Source organism: Pezoporus wallicus, unplaced genomic scaffold (assembly GCF_028554395.1).
Source record: "Pezoporus wallicus isolate ANWC-B61680 ecotype Strahan unplaced genomic scaffold, APGP_CSIRO_Pwel_v1 contig_2871, whole genome shotgun sequence".
NCBI classification, from domain to species: Eukaryota; Metazoa; Chordata; class Aves; order Psittaciformes; family Psittacidae; genus Pezoporus; species Pezoporus wallicus.
In genome coordinates this window covers 3,700,503-3,717,311 of record NW_026640775.1, presented here as the reverse complement: position 1 = coordinate 3,717,311, position 16,809 = coordinate 3,700,503, and the positions used below count along the sequence as shown (strand labels likewise).

Below are 16,809 nucleotides of genomic sequence, written 5' to 3'. Positions count from 1 at the left end.
GTTGGTGCAGATTTGGGGTGTGACGTTATTCAAATAATTGTAGCCTCTGGACCCAAAGTAATGCAACGATTGAATTATTTTACCTTTCCCTTCTCCATGCATGTACATGGATGCACGTGGACAAAGTTGAGGATGTGCATAGGAAGCAAAAGAAGGAAATGCATGAAACAATTTAGGATTTGTGACAGTACAGTGCTAGCAGCTACTATGTATGACTGACTGACTCTCTACAGCCTTGATCATCCTTTTCTTAGCCCTGGTGCATTCTGTACAGTGGGAACTGAAAATGGTATGATTATCTTGGGTTGCTATACAGAGAACTGAAAAATGCATATTCAGCCTTATCTTCTCTGTGGGGCAATAAGTTCAGTGCCTGAAATGGAGAAAAGAAAGCAGCTTTGTAATATTTCAAGAGTTCCCTTCAGAGGATAATAATTTGTCTTCTAAAATGTTCTCGCTTAGTAAAAATGCTCCTAAGTTAATATTAGTTTTATTATCTTCTCTTATCCAGCCACTCTGTAGAGACATTTTCATAGCAGATTTGTATTCCAGTTTTTCTGTCTGTAAGTTGTCAAGGAAGATGTTCCATCTCTCCAGTACACATGATGTGCTTTCTAGTCTGCTTTATTGGATTCCTAACAAATATTAATTGAGGTTTTGGTGGAGTTCTCTTTGAGTGCTGGAAATTTTTGAAGAAGTTAAATCAAGAATCAGATGCTATGAAATGTGAAACAAATCAAAGTATGAAACACTGCAAAGCTATTACTTAAAAAAAATGGGTGCAGTCCAGGTCAGTTTAATAAAATCCCTTTATCTAAAATTCAGTTCCTTTAGATTCGGTGTTTTGATTCACATAGCTGGTTCACATTGTCTGACTGTCATCTGTAGAAATCTGCAGAGAGTGATAATTATTTGTGATGATTTGAGAAATGCTTATGCTTGGACTGTCAAGGATGAAAAATTGCTAGTTCCCCTTTATTGTAAAATGATGAATGTTTTTAGGAAAACCTAGAATTTGGTCTATAGAATAGACATGCACTAAATAGGGTAGTTATGGATACGAATTGTAAAAGCCAAGTATTAAAGCAGTCTAAAATATGTTTGTAATTTTAAGGCTGTCCATCAAAGTTGCAAGGATCTTATTCATGCTTTTTATGTGAAATCAGGATTGGAAACGTGCTTGTGTGTAACCTTATACTCAAAAACAACCCTCAAACCTTAAGCATTTGGGAAAATATAAATAATACTGAGAAACATTTTGCATATTGAATAGCAAACACCTCCTAGAACTCAGATGGTGTGGTTGATGGGCTGGGGAATGAGAGCTTGGAATACCTGAGAGATTTTAGTTAACTGAAATACTAGTTTCTCTCTATGCCACATAACTAGGACTGTTAGTGCCACCTATAGTTAGTCTATCTGACACTTTTCACTTTAAGACCTTGTTTTCAATGGATTAGGAGCTTGCTGCATGCACCTTCTAAACAAATACCGTTAAGAATTTGGTGGAGATGAGCTGTGGTTCATGCTGAGCTTAACAGTGCTACTGGATAGACCCAGCTGGGTGTTTAGCAAAGATGCAGCTGATTTTAATTGATAGCTGTTTGGACCACAGATAAGGGGAACACCACTGCAGCTTACATAGTTCTAGCTTAGAACAGAAGCCGAACCTCCAAACACAAGTGCAACTGAAGAATTAAAGGCAGACACAAAGTCTTTGTTAATGCAAACTGAAGAGAAAAAATAATTTAACAGAGCATGAGACTGCAAACCCAGTCACAATATTTATTCTCCTTATTCCACAGTCCACCAATTTGCTTAATTTTACATTATTTTGCCATGCCCAAATGTCCTGTTATCACTCCCAGCATAGGTTGATTGTGAGCCTGGTCACAGTAATGTGCAGAACTGGCAGCAGCTGCAGGCAGCACAATGGAAATAAATAAAACCCTGCCTTACAAGTGTGGCAGATACTTCTTTGCACACTAATTTTTTGTAGAGAGACAAAATATAATTAATGGAGTTTTTTTGAATGACACTTAGGTATTTCCATCCTTCTATTAAAAAAGTGCTTTCATGGCAGGTACCTGTGAACTGTATTGATCCCTGCTCCTATTAATGGTAGTACATTAGTTTTATTCAGAAAAAGAACCCTAAACCGCTAATTAAAAATGTCCTCTTTTTAAATCTGAACTTGCTGTTTGGCCAACAAGCTTTGAAAGTCCCTCAAAGATTATTTTATCCTGCTGTGCCTAAGTAACCAGAGGAAAATGACCATTTCATTACTGTGATTTACCTGGAATAACCTTTGCATGTCGGGGGTTGATGACTATCAGCTGGTTAGCATATATGTATTTCTGGTTAGTATATTCTCAAGACCACTATGCTCAAAGGCCCCTCCCCATACTGTACAGAAGACATCCACACAATCAGAATATAGTAGACGTAACTTTCCTCCCTCGTTGTTAGTCTGGGACTGATGGACATGAGAAGCTTCTGGGATCAGTGTCCCCAGACTGCTTTTTTTTCACTTCCTTTAGATGTCTCTGAGCTTCAGAACCTCCTGCTGTTCATGTTGCCTCCCTATTCAACTCAGTTGCTGCATCAGAAAAGGAAGAAAGAATTTTGGTCTTTACATGCCCTTCTTCTCTGTCCCCCTTTACAACTTCTGCAGGAAAATAAAAACCTGTGATCAAGTGCATCTATGGTGTTGTCAGTCCTTTCAGGGAAGAACAGATGCTTTTATCAGATGTCTTCCTTTAATGCCCAGCTGAAGTCCAAATTGAACCGTCACAGGACAGATCCAACACCGGCTTTATCACAGTCCCCATGCTGCTCTCAGGGTAACCTGCACACATGCTTGAAAGTGTCCTTTCCCTAAGTCGGGTGGATTTAGGCCATAACTTATTGTGACTTCTTGAACTGAGGGATCAGCAGGGACCTCTGCTAATGACCATAGATGCAGCAGCTGTGTTGTCACATTTCTGCTATAGCCACATCACTTAACAGCTTTGGGGGAAGACAGTCTATGGCCCTAATTGTTTGAACTGCCCTTTGCCATGGGTTTAAGATATCTATCCCTTGGATCTTATCTCTGTGGCTGCTTCAATCTGTAGGGTGTATTTTCCTCATTAGTTGCAAGCACAGTTTCACTGCCCAAGCAGACCTCTAGTTTAAATTAATGTAGTCTCAGTCTCTTGTAGTCTTAACTCTTTTCCCAGTTCCCGTCACCAGCTTTAGGAATGAAATTACTATGTGACTTAAAGCCTTGCTTGTAACTTAAAATAAGGAGGAACTGTCTTAGCATCAGATGATAACTCAATATTAATATGTAATTTCAAAATACCAGTTGAAAAATGCTGTTATGCCTGTGTATCTTTCATATCACCCGCTCCTTCAGCGACAGCCAGCAGGACTCTGCTTCTCTGGGGGAAGCAGGTAGGTCGGCTCTTCCATTGGGTGTATTACTCAGCTGCAGAAGAAAATAGGTTTTGGTACAGCTGGCATCATTCTAGGACAGTCACTAAACTGGCCTATTTTTTTTCAATAAGCTGAAGATAATAGGCAAAAAAAATAAATGGAAGTAGAGCTTTCAAAACTGTTTCATCCATGGTCCTTCACCCATCAGCCATGCCAAATGGTACTGCAATTTATGAGAACAGGGCAGTACCCGTTTAGTATTACATTGATATTTAATATGTGTTCTGTGTGCCACCAGGCAGGTCACAGCATGTGCGGAGCTGAATCAGTGTTGCTGTATACTTAGTAAATGTGGCTGACCAAACTTGTATGCCATTTCCTCATACTCCTTCGATTTTAAAAAGAGCGGGAGACAAGTATCATTTCAAAATGCACAAGTATCATCTTTTAAATGAATTTAATGCAGTACAATCTCATTTGCAATTGCAAATACTAAGGCTGCATTTTTCCCCTCAACTCCAAAGGCCTGAAAATCTCATTAATGTTAATGTATGGGGAAGAAGTACTTAGCCTATTGATGTAGGAATGAAATCAGGAGCAAAGCACAGCACTATGAAGATTCATCTGAAGATTAGGGTCTGAAGCAGCTATTAGATTATCAAATCTAACCTTCTTTCTAATACAGGCCATAGAATCTCATCCACTTAATTCTGTATTTATCCCAAGAACAGCAGCAGAGAAGTGAATATAGTGCATTAGCATATTGTAATGTAGCGGTATATTCAGACATTTCTTCTTTTTTAATTCTAAAACCAGAGACACACAGCAGTACTGTGCTATATGGTACTGATAAAAAGGAGGTCTGCAGGAGGAGACATTTCAGCATTTTATCTGTCTGCAGAGGAGAATTTGTCCAAATGCTTCATTGTAGGGTTGGGTGATTCATGTTAACTTGACTGGAAGGTATCAGATAAACACTTTTGAAAGAGTCAGCATACAAAGAAGGCCTCTTTGCTTATCAGAGAGGAAGGTCAGTGCTTGCCTTAATACTTGGCTTTAAAGCTAAACTAATTATTGAGCATAAGGCTCTTTGAAATCCACAGGGAAGTGGTGTTAAGTGTAAATAAAATTACCAAACCCTTCCCCCTGTTGCTTTGATGCAGTTTATTAGGAATAGGTAAAAATGCATTTGTAGCAGTGAGGGTGGGGCTGCATAGCAAAACACTCTGCCATGCAGAAACACTTCAGGTGGCTCTGAATAACCAAACACAGGAGCCTTTGCGTCCTTTGCTTGGGCTAATATTCGTTATTTCCCAAAGGAGCTCATTACCTGCCTTAGCAGAAGCTCTTCCTGTTGCTGCTGGACACAGTGTGGACAGGAGGTGAGAGAGTCACCATCTCTGTGCAGCTGCTCTTTAGGTCCCCCCTCCAAGACAAATTACAACCTCTCTAAAGCATCCAGTAGCACTAATAACAGAAAGTTAGGGTGCTATTAACAAACCGATAAAGGGCTATGGGTGAACGTGGTGCTGTGTATGTTAGAAGGCTACATACACTTTCTTTCTCTGTCAATATGGCTTTAACAGAGAAGTAAATTTATAGTTAATGTTCTCCTTGGTTCTCAAGAAATCACATCTGAGCGAATGTTCCCCTTGTTGAGTAGCAGGAATCTCCATGGGCTTCATTTCTTCTACCAAGGTCATAGTCAAGAAGCAAGCCATGACTAGCATAAAAGACATCAGCAAGAAGAGCACACACTGTTTTCATTTTGACAAGTTTTCCAACTCTGGTGTCTTCCTACCTCATCTCAGCAGCAAAAGGTCAGGCCAGGTCCAGCACTGCTGTAGCCTTGTGATGGATTGCAGAGTGGAGGGAAGATGTGTTTTCCTGGACTGAGAAAAGCAGTGACCACATGTCAGGATGAGGGTGCTGTAAATACACTTCCCGCCAGGCTGTGTGAGCACTCGTGCTCCTTTTGTGTTCGCTTCAAATCAAAGCCCTGGACACTCTGTGAACAGCATTTAAGCAGCACTCATCAAGAAGTTTGGAGACAAAAAGAGTTTATCTTAGAGCATAGGAACAATGTTTTTAGCCACAAAATGTACTGTTCTATACAGGCAGTAACCTACTTTTCTATGAATTTGCATAATAAGCAGAAAGGCAGTAAGAGTTTCCCAGACACGACTCACTGGTACCTGTGCTTCCTTTGCAGTTGTCCAACACAGCAATTCTTCATCAGATTAGACGAGACCAAGTTACAGACACATGCCGAGCAAACAGTGTGTCTAGCAGGAAGCGCCGCGTGCTGACCCCCAATGACCTCAAACATCTGGTCGTGGATGAGGATCATGAAATGATCTATTGCTATGTTCCCAAAGTGGCCTGCACAAACTGGAAGAGAGTCATGATGGTTTTGACGGGAAGAGGCAAGTACAGCGATCCAATGGAAATCCCAGCCAATGAAGCCCACGTGTCTTCAAACCTGAAGACCCTCAACCAGTACAGCATCCCAGAGATCAACCACCGCTTGAAAAACTACATGAAGTTCCTCTTTGTCCGCGAGCCTTTCGAGAGACTGGTGTCAGCCTACAGGAACAAGTTCACCCAGAAGTACAACACCTCCTTCCACAAGCGGTATGGCACCAAAATCGTGAGGCGCCAGAGGAAAAACGCAACCCAGGAAGCTCTGCGTAAAGGCGACGACGTGAAATTCGAAGAGTTTGTGGCGTATCTCATCGACCCTCACACCCAAAGAGAAGAGCCCTTCAATGAGCACTGGCAGACTGTGTACTCCCTCTGCCACCCTTGCCACATCCACTACGACCTCATAGGAAAATATGAAACGCTGGAAGAGGATTCCAATTACGTCCTCCAGCTGGCAGGAGTAGGCAACTACCTGAAGTTCCCCACCTATGCAAAGTCTACGAGAACTACTGATGAAATGACCACAGAGTTCTTCCAGAACATCAGCTCCGAGCACCAAACGCAGCTCTATGAAGTCTACAAACTTGATTTTTTAATGTTCAATTACTCAGTGCCAAGCTACCTGAAGTTGGAATGAGGGATGGGTTGGGGGGAGAGAGGGGAGAGAAAGCCTGTTTTATTTAAGATTTTTATTTGTCATAATAAATATGGAGAATGGGTTATTTTGTAAATTAATATTTTCTTTTTTTTGTTTGTTTTTGAATGATGCTGCGAGCAGCACAGTCAAAATTATTTAAATCAATTGTAAGAAAGGACAGCTCTCTTTGCAGGGTAACAGGATTGTGACGATCTAGCTGTAGAAATTAATAATACTGCTACACTGTTTAAAAAACAAGATGTTAATTGTGTTCTGGTGAATTTCATTGATCTTGCATTCCTCCAATTCTAATTAATGTTATTTATACTTATTTAAAACATGGTCTCTTGGTAGGTGTCACTTCAGCAGCAGAGATAAGATAACGTTTGGACAATAGGAGACTGGTTTTGTGCTTTCCTCAGTTGAGCTTGTCTCTGGGTAATAATATTCTTCCATTAGCTATTGATGCAAGTAAATACAGAAGTGGTTCTTGATACTAAACACTTTAAGAAGAGTGGTGAAAAGAATCTCTTCAGAAAGTGATACTGTACTCAGGCATACTAAAAAAATTCCTTCTAGCTGTGAAAAGGAAAAGTAAAACAGATTTTGATAGATACACAATATCTAAAACCCATAACTGAAAGAAATGTGAATGTATTCTTTGGGAAGACAAACTATGAACCTTTTGTAAGTCTGGACTTAATGAGTTTATCAAGAATATGACCAGTCCTGTTTTCTCTTAATTTGAAGCCTGCCAGCCCAAATGATTACAGATTTGCAGAAAGAAAAAGAACAGCGTTTTGAAAGTCACTGTAGAGATTTTTGAATGCCCAAAGCAATTGGTATTGATTTAATTCATGTCCAGGACGGGGCTGTGGGAAGCTTAGTCCTATGCAAGTCATGCCCAACTGATCTTAAGATGGACAACCAAAATTGGTTCAGGACAACCTATTGGTTCACCAGTTACAATATGTTGCTCTAGAGGATGTGGGCATGTAATCTGAAAAGTCAGAAAGTCATCTTTGTGTTGATCTCTAAACATGCAAGGCAATAAAAAAGGTCTCATCTTCCTACATGCTGGTTTCATGGCTGTTCCGTGGGGGAAGAGGGAGTCTTCTTTTTTTAGTTGATGCCTAAATACTATTGTCAGGGATGTTTATAATTTCCAGTGGGTTAGTATTTCATCTAAGTCAGTTCTAGTATGAGCCCATAACCTTTTACTTAAGATGAATGTCTCAATAGCAGTTTGTTGGGATTGGGCAGATTGTACCAGGCATCGTGTACTGAGCAATTGTTTTGGGCAAGCAAGTAGTAATCTATTCATGGCAAATAAATAATGAAAAATGAGATTTCAGTGTGGATCTGTCAGCAAGTTGGTAAGCGGAAGTACGGGCTTCTCCAGGTGTTTGATGCAGGTGAGGTGTACGGCCAAGGCGGCCTGCCTGGGGAATGGTCTGTAGCCGCCCCAAGCTGTGCTATCCTTGGGTGACAGCGTCTGCATTCAGCTCATGGGCAAAAGGAGGTGGAGGCTTCAATCAAGACACTTGTGGGAATCTAACATCAGTTTTAAAGTTGACTGATGGTTAAAATGGGGTTTTAATTTGCCTGCTTGTCAACCTTATGATCAAACCCCAATCCCTTCCAAAAATTAGTGAAGCTTTAAATAAACCCAGCTGAAGGCAGAGCTGTTTTAACAGTATCAGAGCCAGATCCTGAAAATGCTGTATTGTGCAATAGCCAGTAATATCCAGTGAATTACATTAGTCTCCAGGACACATATCTGGTTAAAGAAGAAAAATAGGTTCCATCTTATTTTATAAAAATAAGCCCCTGAATAAATCTCAGCGAAGAACAAATTAACATAACAAACAGCAGCTGAAGTCCTTTCGTGATTGGATTTGGTCTTAGTCATGATTCAGGTCCTTTCTTTTCTTTTATCATACCCTACAAATCTCTCATCCATTCTGGAACAGCCACAGTTTTCATAACCCAGGTCCTATTTATAACCCGGAGCGCTGACCCAGTGGCTAGTGAAGAGCTGGCTGGCTGTGCCTGACAGCTCTGAACTCCTGAGCGGCTGCTGACGCTGGCAGGCTGGTGTTCTACTTGAAAGCAGTTTTGCCTCATTTAGAGTACACGGAGCTGTTGCAAGTGCCTATCACAGTGTGCCCTGGCTTTCTGTTGTTTGTAGTTCAATAGTTGTTATGTTTGTTTAGAAAAAAAACTCTGTCTGAGGGTAGATCTCCTTCTTCCCCTCCCTCCCAGTATTTCCTGGAAGCTGTTTGTGTGCTTGTTTGGTCCTGTATCTGACAGTGTTCATATTTTGGTCTGATTTTCTCTTCACTTTTAGCTGTTAATTCCTCCAATAGAATGTGATGTGATTTTTTTTCATTTAAGAAAGAAGTTGATTCAGAAACTAAATATTTTTTAAATGGGGTGTGCTTCCCCGTTTCTTTTCTACTTCTCTCTGGTTTTATCTATTCTAAAATACTCTTTTTAATTTCACTGCTTTTGAGAAACAAAAACACTATTTGACAGCTATGGCAGAAAAGCTTTAGGTGAAAAATGTGTTCAGGAGATCTGAGGGGTGAGCCCTGCTCCAGCTGGGATTTTTAGCAGCAGCTTTGGGTTTGATTATCCAAGTTCTGCCTCTCCATAGAGGGCCACCCTATGGGTGGGTGCTCAGCACTGACATAGCTTTTATGTGGACTTAAGTAAGTACTTAAAAGTCACTTGCTTTTTAAAAACCCTGATCCCAAACTACTACAAACCATCCATTTGGTGTGTTACATCTATTTAGGGTGCTGTGAATGCGCTGCAGGTCTGTATTTAAAATGAACAGCTGATGTGCTGGAAGTGATCACATCCTGCACAGTGAGCACAAAGCCCTCACCAGCTCAGAGGAGGACCACAGATGTTAAGGAATAGCCTTTTTTTGGTCAGCTGGGTGTGTTGTTTTGTCTAAGTCAAAAAAGGGTCCAGCCTCCTTATCTCAGTGAGGCGGTGGCCACCACCTGCAGTGCAGGGGCAGCCGGGGATCCGGGTTGGTGTTACCCCAGCCTCTTCACTGGGTTTGTTAGCTGGAGGACAATGGGCTGCTCCCGAGCTCTGTCTCCCTCCCAGGTTCATTTCTGCTGTGGCCACAAACAGGCAAAACTGCAGCCAGAGCAAAATGTGAAGTACAGATGTGCCCGTGGGACTGTGAGGGCCACCTGGGGAGCTGCTGTTTTAGAAGGATGTGTGTTAGTTATGGTGGAGCAATGGTGAGCACAGAGGACCCAGCGGGGAAGGTCCCAAGGTCCCTTAAAGACACTGGGCTGGAGGAGCAGCAATCCCCGCATCTGAGTATCCAATGCCTCCATGTCACCCCAGCAGCGCCTATGGCTCCTTACCCAGCACAATGCCCACAGCTGAGGGTTCTTTCTCCCAAGATGGCCCCGAGCACCTTAACCTGGAGCCCAGGCTGGATTTGGCTTATCTGAACATGGTGGTGACTCCTGGGCTGTATGAGTTCCCCCCAAACCAGACTTGGTCCATGCTTTAGCCTCTTTGTAAACCATGTCCATTATGATCACAGAAACGTGCAAACTGCCTGAACCATGCGCTGTGTAAGACAAGTGAAATAAATAATCCACAAGCAGAACTGCTTTTAGAATTAAGTTGACCCCAGATGTTTTAGGGTTTCACTGTAGTCTGCTGCACTTTTCAGGTACAAAAAGGGACTGTCCTTACTATTACTCTTGTTACAGAGAGTGTTATTTTCTTACATGCATGCACAATACAATGTGTACGACTAATTTAACATCGATGTGGGGTTGGATTTTTTTTTTTAACCTATTTGTATGCAGTAGAAGGCTTGTTGTAGAAAAGTATCTCCTCATACCTAAATATACTGTTAATAAAGAGAAAAAGCTAAATTATACATTGCCAACACAAGTGTGGACTGCTCATGAATCTTTCCTTAAAAAAAAGCCATTCAAGCCTGATTATTTTTCTAAGTAACTTCAATTAAATTGAAGAAAGAAAGTTCGTCTCTGTGTGCTTTATTTCTGGCTCATGTTTTCAGGGTGGGATATTTGCATAGCTTTGCTTTGTCACAAGGGTTATTGTGGCAGGACAAGCAGAAGACAAAATTACCTGCTGCTGTGGAGCAAGAAAGCTAAACTCATCTAACAACACCATTCTTGCTCCTTCCTTCTCAAGTTCCAGCCAGCGAGGATGAGAGCTGTTGGTTTAAGACTAGTTGCATGCCCGTAAACATCATCCCACCTCAAGCAAGGGTGTTTAATCAGATGACATGAACTCCAGCTATCTGATGAGCTTTAGGCCACATGCTTGACCACCTTCATGTGCATTCACTACAAATGGATTCAAGTTAAACATTTCCAGTGGTACCCAGACCTGCATGGTCTCATCTGTGGTTTTCACTGAGGCCACATCTAACCCCAAAGCGGAAACTTCCAAGTGGACTTTGAACAAACTTGCGAGGAAATCAGCATGCTAAATTATACTTGGGAAAAGCATATATTTAGGCAATAACTGCTCTCATCATGACTGTGTTGTTGGAAGGGACCCTGGAGGCCAGCTGGGCCACCCTACTGCTGAAGGTCACCAAGACCACATTGGCCATGGTTTTGATTAGCCAAATCTTCAATACCTCTGGGGATGAAGGGCTCAGAGCTTCTTTGGGTTCCTGTTCCAGTGCCAGACTACCCACCTAGCAGAGATGGTTTTTTCCTAGTGGCCTTTTAACTTGTGCCCATCATTTACTACTGCTGGGAGAAGAATTTGGATTCACTTTCTTTCAAAGTCCCCTTCAAGTGTCTGTAAACAGGTGTAGCTAGACATGCCATCACCAGACTAAGTAAGGCCAGATCCTTCAACATCTCCTTGTCAGTGATATACTTTAGGTCACTGAACATCTTGGTATCCTACCAGTGTAATCTCCTCAGCAACTTACTTAACATCCCTCTTGAACTGGAGAGGGCTCCAAAACCAAATGTCCTTCTGAGTGCAACACTGCCAGTGTCAAACACATCATTTAATCTGCCAGGCCCACAAGGCAAACGTTGTCCACGATGAGAGCTGGGACAAACAGAAATAGGAAATGTGCTGAGTAGGTATCACAGCACATGGTGAACCACTTGCTGCCTTTACAGCCCAAGCCTGTTCCTACCTCAAAGGCCCCACCACTCTGCACTCCCTAATTAATAGGTGGAACTGCAGCATAGTTTCCTGAAATCACAGCATGGCTGTGCAGTATTAAGACAAAACTGTCACATTTCAAAACATTGGTGATTTGAGTCCTCTGCAACCTCGGAGAGAGAGATAAAGAAGGTCTCAAGAAGGACTCAATCTAAGTAAGCAATCAGCCAAGCTCTGGCTGATGTGCTGATTGCTATGCCTCCCGTGGCAGGGCATGGATTATATAGGCTTTTAAGTGTTGCAATCCTGGTCTAAGCAGGCCACTGCCCTGCCCTGAGAAAGAGTCCATCGGCTTCAATGGCATCTGCATGCACAAATACGAAGTGTGGTGTCATGGAGGAATGAGGACCAGGAGCACTGGGGACAGATGGGGCAAGGGACAAACCCATCTGCACAGCTCAGCCTGGGAGGGGGTGAGCTGGAAGGCTTTAGAAGGTTGAAGTTACATGCACACAAATCAGAAACTTGATGAAAATACATTTCATTTAATTCTTCCATAATTTAAAAAAAAAATGTTTAAGATCTGGGCATTTGGAAGAAAGGAAAAAAATCAGAAATGCAGCTAGCAGAGTGGAAACTAGAGCATATGATTCCTGACCAGAAGTGCCCCGCTCTTCTCAGTAGCTGTGTTAACACATCATCACCTACAAGACTCCTGATGCCACACAGAAGTATCTTCCTTTTCCTCATGCACTTACAACTTTGCCAGAAAATTAGAGTATGGTTTTATTCTTTGGTATGCTAAAGGACAACGTATCCAGAAGCCACCTCTCCAAATTGTATGCAAATCAGTTTTAAAAAGATTGTGTTAAAAGAGAAAAATCAGCTTTATTTTCCATATCCGCATGATCAACAGCTGACCTGTTTCCCCTGTTAATTGAAATGTCACTTTACTGCAGCACTGAAGCCTTTGGACTATGAGGTTCAACTCATGGTCAATAAATGGTTTCTGCTGGCTAAGTCAATGGCACTTAGGACTGACAGCAGTGAATTATTCATGGTGGAAAAATATAAACAATATTTTTATTCATTTATACATTGTTTAAAAATGTATTTTGCCAATGTTTTAAAAATGTTACTGACTTTGACATTGAAATTGATTCCTATTTTCTGAGTAAAGGCAGGCCTGAGATAACATTTCTTTAGGTGTTTCGTAGTATATGCCCTATCACTGTACCAAATGGACAGTTTGTATTGGAACATGTGACATAGCATTTCAAGTAAAATTATGTGGGTTTGAAAATCTCATTTCAGTCAGAGTTTTTAATTAAGACACAAACAAACAGCAAAGCTGATTTCCTCAGTAAGAGAAAAATCAATCCGAAGTTTATGCCCTCATTTTTTGTTTTTACTAATACATACAGCTTTATGGTAACATTCAGCTGAAGAATAACAGTTAAGGCATTAAGCTTCAGTGTATCCTAAAACTAGAATTATACTGTGGCAATTCATGACTTCTTAGCTAGCAAGAGGTCTCTGTGTTGTCAGCAGGTATTTGCAGTGCTACATCAAGTCAAAACCTGAAGCCCGCAACGGGCCCCTATTTCCTGTCAAATCTTCTGCAAAACCAGGTTTGAGGCATTGCCTAAGCCTTTCTTAGGCTGAGTTTAGTCAGATTTATCCTAGCAGGTAACTATTATAGCTAAACCAGGTTTAGTTTTATGTGTAAAGTAGACATGTTGGGGTCTTTTCTGAAATGATTGTTTGCTCCATTAATGCAATCGATCACTGCATGTCTTTTTTTACCATTTTTTTGAACTTGAAAGAGATTAATGTAGGAAAAAGGTCAAATTAGAGTAAGCAGCCATGCAACGGAGAGACAAGCACTGTTTGCAGAGGCATGCAGGTGAATGCTGAGACACTCATTCAAGAAAAACAAAATATTCTCCTTCCTGGGATTATAGCTAGATGTGATTTATTAAGAAATTTGCCGTCAGTGGTATGGAAAGACATAACAATTCAGCTGTTTTGTGTTAATTTTATAATGTACTTTGATGTTTTATCATTAAAAAGTTACTGCTGTGTATGCAATAGGATTTTATATGCAGTATGTATCATTCCTACAGCAGATGCTTTGAAAGCCTCCTTTTTTCACCTCAGAAAATTTCAAAAACTAAATCCACAATTATTTTTTCATGAAAAAAAAAACCCTCCAACCTTGAAGTCAGTGGTGCAAGGATTAAAAGGAGGCACAGCTGAGTGCAGTTCAGGACAAGGGGTAACAGGTTCAAACTTAAACAGGGGAAGTTTAGGTTGGATATAAGAAGGAAATTCTTTCCTGTTAGGGTGGTGAGGCACTGGAATGGGTTGCCCAGGGAGGTTGTGAATGCTCCATTCCTGGCAGTGCTCAAGGCCAGGTTGGAGGAGGCCTTGGGTGATATGGTTTAGCGTAAGGTGTCCCTGCCCACGGCAGGGGGGTTGGAACTAGATGATCTTAAGGTCCTTTCCAACCCTAACGATTCTATGATTCTATGATTCTATGATTCAGGTGAGAAATTAAGTCTGTTTAACCACGGAAAAGAAATGCAATCTGGGAGGCAATTTAGGATGGAAAGTCTATGTTTGGGGAGTCTCCTTGTGAGATACTGAAAAGTAAATCACAGGAAAGCATCTGAGAACATGGTGAGGTGAGTAATCTGCTTTGCTTATTGTAGTATGTTTAAGGTTACCTGGTAAATCTTTGCAGGGCTATTGGAAGCTGATTAAAAACTACAAAGGACTCATATAGAGCACTAATGAGTATTTCCATGCTGAGACACACAGCCAGAGGAAGGTAAGTAGGCTCTATCCCAGTTCCTAAGCAAGGAGTTACTCAGTTTGCAGTGTCTGGATTTTTCACGAATGTAAAGATGTCACATGGAAAGCATTCAGGGAACACTTCTGGAACAGTTAACTGGTTTTAGGCTGAAGACGTTTTGTGCTTGGCGTAGGCTCCATCTGAAGCCTCTAGCAACAGTGTGCCCTCCATACCTTGAACCGGGATAAGGCTGCAGTCAGCCTTTTGCTCGCAGGTGCTGTCATAGTCCCAGCAGTGGGTGTTACTGTTAATTTTGTGTTTATTATCAAATTACAGTACAAAATGAGCTTTTGAGATGTGCAGTTTTCCAGCTGGAGACAGAGATGTTAGCTTTCCCTCCTGCAGGACATTTCCGTAGATGGATTCAGCCAGGTGTGCTCCTGCTTTTGAGTGAGATAATTTTTCTTTTGATCAAACAAAAAGCCTCAGGATAATTAGCTGAAGAGGTGATGGTAATAGCTAATGGTTTCCTTCCGCATCAGAGATCTTGCTGATGCGATCTGGATATACATCATGACAGATATGAACTGAATGGAGCTGCATGCTGCATTCCCAGATGCTTCCCCTGCAGAGAAGCGTCCTAAACCTGTGCATCCTACCCCCTGCCACTCGCAGAGGTTCTTTTCTGTCAAGTGACTGTGAGTCTTCCATGCAGATCAAACATAGCTCCTTGTACATTTTGCGCTGAACTTTGGAGTTTTGTATGAAGACAATTAAATTTGTTGTGTTGATCAATGACTCTGGGCCATATCTCCCACTTCACAAGGGAAATGAAACTGCTGTCAGTGCTGTAACAAAGCTGTCTCTGCTCTACGGCCACTGGCACACCCCAGTAGCCCTGGGAGGCAAAGAAGCAGACCCCTTCCTAATTCTTCTTCCCATGGACTTCTGTTAGAATACAGACTCCAGATTACCTAGGCGCTTTCAGAGGATGCCTGCGAACAGGACACAGCTGCCCTCAGAGTCTACAAAGGGTGCATGGATCTCAGGTAGTCCGTGGAGCTGTGAGCCTACCCTCCTAAGCGCAGAAGTTTGGGAAAGAAACCCAAACCCTCCTCTTAATGTGTGACAGGAGCTTTCCACATAGGTATGAACAGGACTAGATGGATTACAAGATGTAGCCTTACCTAGCAGGAGACTTAAACAGGAACATACGAGGGAGACACACAATATGACATGCTTGTGTGGGCATCTTCAGCAGGGTATCTGCACGTGTGCAGTGGTTCTGAGAAAACATCAGGCAACTAAAAATGAACTTACACTGAGCACCTCAGTTCCACAATATGGCAGCAAATTTGGTGCAATGTTGTTAGGGTTGAATTAGAATCAGCAATCAGAAAGGTGAACGGTTACCAGTTTTGTCTCATGAATACATGTTGTGAGAGGAATGTTGTGCCTCGCACAACATGTATTCATGAGACAAAACTAATAAGTGCTTCTTGTAATGAGTGCTAAAAATGTTCAGGTTTGTTTCTACTAGTGCCAGTCTGAAAGCTGTACATATTCCAGAGGTATGTATGCATTAATCAGCACTTTAAGTGCAGCTTCTGTATCTATGAAACTTTTATGTAAGGCAATAATCTCAAGTCGGAAGGACTTTAAAATATTTAGAGTCCTTAATAAATTTTTAAAGAGCATTTTTTTTGCAGCACACAGCAGAACTGGACTTCCTTTGATCTGATGGCCATTTCTGCATCTTCTATGTCTCTAGTAAGGCATGAAAATACAGAGGACATGGATTGCAGAGGTATCTGCAAGTTCCCATCCCATAAGAAGTCAAAAAGGTGAAGGAGAACCTAAGCACATGGTTTAAACACTTTGCATGGAGCAGAGTGAAGGTTCATAGAGCAGGGGGGGAGTAGCTCAGTAAATACATTTGGATGGGTCAGAGTAACTGTTGCACGGACAGTTTTTTCTTTCCCCAGTTTCAGCCAAGTCTTACCGTGTACCAGCAACACAGTGGGTGTCTTGGTGATGGCTCTTCCAGCCATAGAGGTCTCTGAGGTGAAGAAGCCTGCACAGCCAGTACTACACGTTCAGCACAGTGCCAGTCCTGCATAGTACCATATTTTATTTAATGCCAAGATCATATAGTCAGGCTTTGCTCAAAGCAAGACATTTAGTTCTTTCCAAGGGGAGAAAGCAGTCATAGCTCATGTCAGTCTCATGCACAGAGCACATAACCAGACGTGGTATCTAACAGAGCCAGGTTTCATGCACTTTGGCATGGTAACCTTGCAGTGCTTTAAGAGCATCTTCCAGAAAATGAATCGTCTTTCTAATGTGGGAATAGAGCAAAGGCCAGCTGGAAATGAAACCTAGGAAT

At 41.7% G+C, this 16,809-nt stretch overlaps 1 protein-coding gene across 2 annotated transcripts in view; it reads left to right on the top strand.

Moving 5' to 3' along the window:
- The window catches only part of CHST11 (carbohydrate sulfotransferase 11), a 165,023-nt gene extending 157,195 nt beyond the window's left edge, over window positions 1-7,828 (top strand). For both annotated transcript variants that reach the window (XM_057420570.1, XM_057420569.1), the window contains exon 3: window positions 5,633-7,828. In XM_057420570.1, the coding sequence (XP_057276553.1) occupies window positions 5,633-6,481 (849 nt within the window). In that variant the 3' untranslated portion in view covers window positions 6,482-7,828. The remainder of the gene's footprint in view (window positions 1-5,632) is intronic.
- Window positions 7,829-16,809: the final 8,981 nt, after the last annotated feature.